This window comes from Pseudorasbora parva, chromosome 5, assembly GCF_024679245.1.
Source record: "Pseudorasbora parva isolate DD20220531a chromosome 5, ASM2467924v1, whole genome shotgun sequence".
In the NCBI taxonomy this organism is placed as follows: domain Eukaryota; kingdom Metazoa; phylum Chordata; class Actinopteri; order Cypriniformes; family Gobionidae; genus Pseudorasbora; species Pseudorasbora parva.
In genome coordinates this window covers 11,434,748-11,444,287 of record NC_090176.1, presented here as the reverse complement: position 1 = coordinate 11,444,287, position 9,540 = coordinate 11,434,748, and the positions used below count along the sequence as shown (strand labels likewise).

The window sequence follows — 9,540 nt, the reverse complement described above, 5'->3', positions numbered from 1 at the left end:
TGGTTTATAGGCTATATTGAATTTAAAATGTTGATATTAATTAGCTGGACATACTTGTCAATATGGATGCACCTCCCCTCAGTAAATAATAACCATAAATCAAATATTGCTTTAACATGCATAATATAAAACACAGTAGCATGCTATGGTATGCCATTTTAGCTTTTATTCATTCACAATTTTTGCATTTTTAATATCAATAATTAAATGTTCACTATTTACAATGTGAATTATTGATACTAGGTATGGAATTTGTACTAGTAACTATGTCTTTTGGATATCAGGGATTACATGTTCACTAAATTCACTAGTTAAATATTACAAGAGCCATGCCATAGTATACATAGTATTTTATATTTGAAAATGTATTAAAGGAAATCTGGGGGAGCAAGTTTGAATGGGTCTGATGCAGCTTATAAAATGTATCATCTTTAATTTGCAGGTGCTATGCCTTACGCCCGTTTCACACATACTTCGTTTGCAGTGCGTGTGCGGTGCGTATTTTTTTCAGTACCTATGTTAATGAATGACAGCTTTCACACTGCACGTGGATACGGTCCGTCAGTCCGTTCCAGGAGCGTTGCGTCTGCAGCAGTGCACAGATCGTTTTCGTACCGAGTCTATTTTTTGCTGCGCTGCTTTGCTGCATTAAAGTGACAGAACATTGTTTGCATTAAAATAAACATGTACTGACGCAAAAATCTAGTAATTTCACCACAGATGCATATCATTTCAAATATACTCTTGTTTCAAAGTTAACACATGGCTTTTTTTCTCAAGTAAAGCAACAAAACGACACCTTACCTGGCATTTAGGTAAAAAAAATTTGCCATAATGGATAGCACTCGTACTTTCTTGGAGGTGAAAAGCAAAGTTCTTTTTGACCTCCAGGATTTCTTTTAAAAGGGTGTAAAAACGAAAGAAAAGACGAGAGTCGGCTGTTTTTGAATAGACTATTGTAAGTTTCTCATTTAAAATGTTTGTGATTTAAGGCTATAACCTATGTTTAAATGTTTTGCCACTTGTGTGAGCTAAATCTAAAATATATAAATATGAATAAATGAATTTAATAAAATGTTGTTTAAATGTAGTAGGCTACGTAACCTGACTTCTATTAAAGAGTAAACAAAGAATTGGAATTCTGACAAGCCATGTTCAGTAAAAACTTTTGGATTTTTAATAAAAAATAATGAATAAATGCTGTGTTCGTGGTGTGCAACAGCGGATCAGTTGCAGACTGCAAACGCAGCATATGTGAAAGCACTACAGGGTGTGGGGCTCCTGCAACGCACACGCAACGCAACACGCACACGCACTGCAGACGGAATATGTGTGAAACGGGCGTAAGTTTGTAAGTAGAGGAGATGCTGGATCATCTGACAGTACAAGCACAGACCCAGATCATCCAAATCCAGCCTCAGCCAGTACTAGCACAGATCCAGTACAACCAGATTCACCAACGGTAAAGCCGTATTCAGCAAATACTAACACAGTGACAGACCCAGGTGAAGTACAGGGAGCCTCAGCCAGCACTAGCACAGACCCAGTACAGCCAGATTCACCAACAGTAAAGCCGTCTTCAGCAAGTACTATCTTAAGATTCTATAGAAAATACTCTTCAACAAATATTGTTTGTTTGAACCTCATTCTTTGACTGTTTTGTTCAAAGGAGGGAGAATTGTATTGGGAGCACTAAGATGTCAGGTGTAACTGCATGGCAAAGGCAAATGGAGGAGAAGAATTTTGCTTTGGGCCCCAGGATCGGCTCTGCCTGCCAATAATGACAGTAGGAAAATATAATAGCGATAATATAATAGATATTAGATAGATATAATAGCGTGATGATCGCAATTATTCTCCATTCGAAGTGCCCTCCGAAAGGATTATTTATGCTGGTTGGGACGCAGTCTTCGTTTCATTTGTGCGAAGAAACGGTGAGTGTACACGTGAGTAGCTCTGTTAAATTCCCAAAAACAAATTGTCATATAACAATATTTTACAAAAAGGGTTTTACCCTTAAATATTAAATTGTATCTGTACTGTAGCATTACACATACTAGGCCTATGCAACACATGCAGTGCTTAGCGCTAAGGAAACGTAGGCAGATTCAGATTAATTGTATTCTGACATTTAAACATTTAACAAATGATGAAATAAATCAACATAAAGTCTGAAAAGGAATAGGCAGAAGCAAAAGCTTATTGCGCCTATCCTAAATTAGCCTAGGCTAATTTACATACGTTAACAGGCTATTTAAAATATTACACACTCAAACCACAATATTGTTTGTCAATGGATGAAGAATTTTTTTTTATAAATAAGCAGTTTTGTGTAGTAGAATATCATATTCTCATGGTGTTATAAGAAACAAATACATATTTATTGTTTGCAAAAGTATTTAAGTGAAGTCTGCTGGAGGAAAACATGGGCAAATAAACAACATTATGTAGGCTATTAACACAAGTGATGTCAGATTAAATTAAACAAATAATAGAAAACACAGTATCCAAACTGTAAAATACTGTATTAGCCTACCATCCAAACATATTCTGAATTAAAAGTTCTCTGACTTCTGCTCCTGCAGGATGCATTCTGCCTTGATGTGGGTTCAAAGGATCATCATCGTCATCATCATCAGAAACAGCATCTTCCTCACCATCGGCTCCAACGGCAATAACTTCCTCCTCAGGAAGCTGGACATTTTCCCTGACTGCAATGTTGTGGAGAATTGCAGTAACCACAATAACAGAACAGCTTTTGGTGGGATTTAGCTTCAGGCCACCACTGGACTTGCTGATGCAGCGAAAACGTTGTTTCCACAGTCCTATATTCCTCTCCACTATAGAGCGTGTCCTTCCATGGGCCTGATTAAACCTTTCCTCTGCAATGGTGGCTGGATGCTGCACAGGTGTCAAGAGGTAGGGGCGAAGAGGATATCCACTGTCTCCCAGGAGCCAGCTATCACCAAAGCCACCTTCTTCAGCCATCTGGCAAATTGCCGAATTGGCCCATGCAAAATAGTCATGTGTACTTCTAGGCCATTTTGCCACAATGTCAGTGAACATTCCCTGGTGATCACACACTACTTGAACATTAATGGCTGGATAGCCCTTCCTGCAAATGTACAAGGGCTCATTTACCTTAGGGCTTAATACTGGGATTAGGGTGCCATCAATGATGCCAATCACTCTGGGGATGTTGTCAAGATCATAGAATTGTTGATTGGCCAGCTGTATTTCCTCGGGAGTTTTGGGGAAAACCAGGATGCTCTTCATCAGCTGTAAAAGCAAAGGTGTTACTGTTGTCACAGTTTTGCTGACTGAAGACTTGCTGAGCCCCAGGCCATCACCCACCACCTCCATAAAACTTCCAACAGCAAAATAACGAAGTGTAGCTAACAACTGCACCTCTGGACTTAAGGCGTAGTTTCTTCTTGTTGCCCTCTGAAGGTGTGGTTTAACTATCTGAAATAATTCAAGGATCTTGGTCCTTGGAAGACGGAATTTTCTTAAAATTGCATCATCAGATAGTGAGTCAAGAGGGGTAAAATTTGTCCTTATGTGGGCATTTATATAAACTGATTGACTTCTCAGTCGCCTTCTGTGCTCCAGCTGTAAGACTCTTTGTAAAGCTGCCATTGTTGAGCACTTGAAAAACACATACACACTGTTTTATTAGGAGAGGCATTAGTACACTTGCTTTTGAGTTAATAGAAACACCTTGGCTAATAATCATTCTAAATTAATTAAATTACTACAATTAATTATTACCATCTTTGATTTGTTATAGTAATAAGGTACAACATTAATATATTTTATATGTTGATTTGCTTTAAAATAGACTGTTGTCATTCTGTTATTTCATAAGTTTCATTCTTCTCTATAGTCTTAGTACTTAAGAGTGTTTTGTGTTATGTTTGGCTTAAATTGTCATGGTCTATGGTATGGTGGCTCTAAACCACTAACCACTAAAATAAAATCAAAGTTCCATTTTATATGTTTCATTATCAGGCTTGGTCACATTATTCAGGTATTTAATAAAGGATGACATGTCATGGTAAACATGCTTCAGCTTCACTCAGTAATGCCTGCATTTTTATATGGCATTAATATACTACTTTGAGCCAAGTTACAATAGTATGCTCTTTTCCTCATTTTAAACTGAATGCCCAGTGTATTAGAAAAGCACTTGGAATACATATTACAAAAGAGTATATTTGGCCATAACAGTTTTTATTTATTTGAATTTCAGTTCAACTGCTGAAGGGTTTTAACATCACTCAAAAACAAATTGAATGCCATGCACCACACAGCTTAACCAGAGCCCCATTTGCCAGAAGTGAGGCATGATGGCCAACAATGTAGCCGAAAAAGAAAAGGGTTACATCTGTGGATCTGAAAAAAAAGAAAAAAAGATTACATGGCTGTCAGGCAAACATGATTTGACTACATGCTGAGTAAATAACACAATATTCACTTACTGTCGGTTGGTAGAAACATGGTTAAAGAGGGCTTGCTGGCTTGTTGTTGCAGGAGTTCCAATTTAGCCCTCCTATAGGCTATAACCTCCTGATGATGTTGGACTTTCTGCTTCTTCAGGGCCCTCAGTTCTCTCCTGATTCCCTGGAGTTCAGATAGTTTCTTCTTCTCCGACTGAAGCAGCTTCTCACTGCAGCCACAACGTCCCCTGTTTCTCCTTTGGCGGGAGAATAATGGCTGGTTTTCTGGAATGCCAGAACGACATTGCCCAGCACATGAGGAGGCCTCAGACTGAGGGGAGTCAGGAGAAGGAAGCAATAGCCCAAGACCAGGACCCATTGCTGATGTTCCAGGGGCAGACTGGAGGGGTTCTGATGTTCTAGGACCAGGGTGGAGGGGGCCTGATGTTCCAGGACCAGGGTGGAGGGGGCCTGATGTTCCAGGGCTCAACTTTGAATTCAAAGGCCTGTTTGACGCACATGCATCTATGCCTCAAGGGATCCCTTCCAAGGCCTCAGGCCCCAGGATGGCCAAAACTCTCTCTTCCTCTGCAGTCAGAGGAGGAAGGGAGTTGATACCCCCACCAGTTTTTTTTTGCTTCCCCTCTACGTGCTGCAGCCCTCCGTTTTGTAACACTTGCGAAGTCTGTCCACTTTTTTCTAACTTCTTCTGGGCTTCGCTCATAACCATAGCCAGCAGCATTTATTTTTTGGGTGATTTCTGCCCAGGATTTTTTTTATCAGCATTTGTTACACAATTTTTCAACTTTGAAAACAGCTGTATTTTTTATTCTCCACCTCCTCCAAAAGAACTGCAACTTTGAGAAAAAAAAATTGTGGTTTTCGCGTCATTTTCAAATAGGTCATATGAACACATAGCTGTATGGCAAGGGGACTTAAATAGGTAAGCTAATGATCTTAAGCAAAATATGCAACAGGTGTACACAATAGTATAATAATCACAGTGATCATTGATCAACAGTAAAACCCATCATTTAGTTTCATTTTGATTGTGCTGATCTATTAATATTCAATAAGAAATTAATAAATATGAAATTGTGAAATTAATAGTTATATATTTTTGGGATCAGAGAAGACAACATTGTGTTTATATATATTTATATTTTATTGTCAAAGAATGAATGTTGAGTTGTTAACGTAATTATTCCACATCGTCACTAAGAAACCGCAGTCGAAAAGAGAAAAGAACCAAATTTACAGCAGGTGGCGATATGTGCTCATAGCACCAGTCCGCCATTAGATCGAAGAAGAAGAACGTCATAACGACAGCTCCAACCAATGTGGTTCAAACAATGGTTTTGCGACACAGGTACCATGGTTTCGGGAAACAGTAGTGACTAGCTAGTCGATTTCTTTAAAGATGCATCGTACTATGGAAGTTAAACCAGCAAGTTGCATCGTTGTACGGGAAACGCACCCCAGAGCAAGCCATAATATGCATTGTCCGACAGTCCTGATGGATAGGCTTAAAAATAAAGTAAATAAATATGGGGGAAAAAACAACTACAGAAAAAAAAACCACTTATGATAATTGTGATTAATAATTATTGTGAATAATAATGATTATTGATTTAATTGCTTAAATTGTAAGGCACTATAAATAACATGATTTAAAAGGCAACATAGCAATTTATATCAATACAATAAATAAGACAAGCCTGACAAAGTTCTTTATTAAACCCACTGAGAAGCACCATTTTTCAAATTGATTAAATCAATGACTTAAGAGAATACAAAAACACTTACTCTTAGTAGCTAGGCCATCTGACAGCTCATCAGTCTGATTGTTTACATCTTTAACTGTTCTGCAGATGTGACTCCAGTGTCTTTTCATTTCTTCAACAAGTATGGCCTCTTCTTCTTCAAGTCTGTCGAACTTCATCAGCTTGTCAAAGACCTTTTTTTCATGGCAATGGAAGCATCATCAACTGAAATGAAAAATGAGTTTGGTATATAACAAGCCAAAAAAAAAAAAGATCTGATGCAGTTTTTTTTTTTGCAAGTTTATCAATTGAGGGTGTGTTCACACTTGTCAAGTTTGGTTTGATTAAAATGAACCCTGACCCTAAAAATTGTGATTGCTCTGTTAGTAAAAGCTGCCATTTGAACCCTGGTGCGCACCAAGGAAGCAAACCAAGACCACTGAAAATATAATATGAGTCTCTGGTGGAACTCTGGTGCGGTTCGAATGAAATATGTATGCACCAAGGACCAAAGACATGTAAACAAACCATAAACAGGAAGATGAGACCCTAAAAAGGACAGGATGCTCATGTATATCGTGTTCTTCTCAACATAGTCGTGATGTTGCCATCACAGTTCGGTACAGGCATCAGAACCGTGTATTCTCGCTGCAGATATTTGTTTGTCTGTGTGACGGAGGGATTCCTGCCGCTGTTTTGACTCTTTTACTCATTTTATTAGCAAATTCTCAGTTGGTCAAAATACCATCATATGTAGACTACACAAAAATAAAAGCACATTTATCCCCGCACACAGTTTTGAATGTAAGGTAAGTTCCGTCTCAAAATAAGCAATAAGCCATAAAAGCAGACCAATCTGGTCGTAAAAATATCCCAATGTCACGATAAAAATTTGCTAATCAAGCGAACTGAACGACAAGTGTGAACACACCCTAAAAAATATTTTATATAAAATAAGGTCATACCCATTTCCCATGGCCATATAGCTGTTTCTGCAGCAAGCAAATCACCCATACAGAAATGTAATATATGTACATATATGTCCCTATATCCGAGTAGTGATGTCATATGTTTCATATAAGGCAATACATTATTAGCGCATATATACATTCTCACGATATATGAAGATGTAGGTTTATACCATGTATGAAATACCCATAGAATAATTATTATATATACATATATTAAAATTATTTATATGATGATTTTTTATATGGTACTGTATGTTAATCCCATATATGTAAGCAATATATGCCGAATTTATATATGTAAGTTTATTTAAACATAATATATGCAAACAATCAGTATGCTTGTATAGGATTTTATATGGATTTATATAGTGGTGTTTGAATTCTGGCATTTCATAATTGGGTTTTGGTTCCGGCTTCGGACATTAAAAGCTCCATGTGTGTTTTTCTCCCAGTTGTGAGAGCATTTGCTTGGTCTCGTGTGAGCATCTAGTTTTGCTTGGGCAGTATTCACTCTTTTGTCCATGTGTTTAGGGTTGTTTGTTTAGCATGCGGCTTGTGCTCATCTTTAGCCATGGCGTGTACTTTCATGTTTTGTTCTGTGTAGCATGTAACGGTTACCCTGGTACATGGGTGACATTTTTCATCCTGTCCTCTAGAGGGCAACAAATGGAGGAAGTGGTTTTAAGGTTACGAGTAGCATAGAGGAGAGGCATGACAATGGAGAATGGGTGAAATTGCCTGGAATCACATTGTGTTTGAGAGTTAAGTGAATCGTACATTCTAATGCTTTACAATCTTGTTTAAATGCACATTTTTATGTACCCATAAAAATGTTAATTCATACTGTTTGAAAGTTTGCAGAGAGCTCGCAGAGGACTCTGTTATGGGGCTTGAGTGCACTGATACCTACTTCTTACCTGTGTTGGATTGTGCCAGTGCCTAATCTAGGATTTAGGATTGTATATCTTCATTGCCTGCTGGGACTTGGACTTCTACAACACTCAAGAGACTTGCATTGCAGACTATATCCTTTTCCCTCTAGGGCATTTTGAATTGTTTGGTACTGTTTTTTGTTTGTGTATCACTAGTATTTTGGGTTTGGAATTGATTTACTGTTTATTTGTTTACTTATAGTGTTGAGCTTTGATATTCACAATGCTGTCTTGATTTCCATCCATGTGCTAATTGTTACTCTGTTATCTCATTCAGTGGTTAAATAGATGTAACCGGGTGGTAAATACCTTCAACGTTTGTTTCTCTTGTTGTATGTTTAAAACTGTTATTTCTTTGTTATTTACTGTTCTCAGTGAAATAAGTCATGTTAAACAGTGGTTATCTGTATTTTCCTGGAGTCGTCAGCAGGTGGCACTGTGTGTGCTGGGTGCAAGGCAATGCGCATGCGTCCTCTCTCACCTCGATCATTTTTGTCCGATGTGCAGCGAGCAGTGTGAGAGAGACGCACACTCTCGGGAAAATTGGGGAGATTTTGTGATCATCCACGGGTAAATACAGTGTTTTATGATTATATCCTGGATAAATACCAATTGTGGATGTATATTTTTCTGTGTTACTTTGGAGAATTGTCATATTTGAAAGGTAGTGTCGTGTATAATGTCCGCGAATATATGACGTCACACCATGCGGTCTAGGCCTGTTCAGTTAACATTGAGCAATGTGATAAATGTATGTTTTCCAAATGTTTCATGTGATGTTCATGTGATTGTTTACACAGTGTACAACATTATATTGGTGATTTCAGCCCTGGTGAATTGAATGTGGTGGTATACTGTATAGGAGCTGATCGTGATGTGAGTGTTATTTTCTAACATTTCATTCCAATGATGTATAAGTGGGTAATATAAAAATGTACTCATGCTGTTTGTTCTTTTTGTACAGTATTCCCACTGTCGTATTGTATTGTGCATATTTTGATTTTGGAATCGTGTCACATTATTCTACTCTTTATCTTTGAGCTTTCTATCTTTTTCACTGAGATTTTTGTGAACTGTCATCTCAACTAAAGTTGAGAAGCCATATCTGATAGTGAATCATTCTCTTAAAGAAACGCAGATGAATAAACTACAAAGTGAAAAGAACCCCTCAATGTGTTCCTGGTGGTTAATTTAAATCCCCGGTCACACATTTTGGTACCAGGAGTGGGGTTGTTTATTCGATCTGATTCATTTTATTTATTTATTTTTAAGCGGTTTATATGCAACAATACGGCAGTGGTGAATATGTTACAGAGGCAGAGGACGTCCAGAGTGTGGAGCCATGCGGTTGCGGACGAGAGGGCCAGCGCTGGACTGATCGGTTTCCAGTGTGTCCGGCGTAACAGCTGCTGAGGAGACTGGTCCGGCGTGAAGA

General features: G+C 38.1%; 1 protein-coding gene across 1 annotated transcript; it reads right to left on the bottom strand.

The window, feature by feature from the left end:
* Positions 1-2,532: 2,532 nt before the first annotated feature.
* LOC137075833 (putative nuclease HARBI1) lies at positions 2,533-3,363 on the bottom strand. Its single transcript, XM_067444786.1, has one exon. It carries the CDS (start codon positions 3,361-3,363, stop codon positions 2,533-2,535), a length of 831 nt encoding a protein of 276 aa, XP_067300887.1.
* Positions 3,364-9,540: the final 6,177 nt, after the last annotated feature.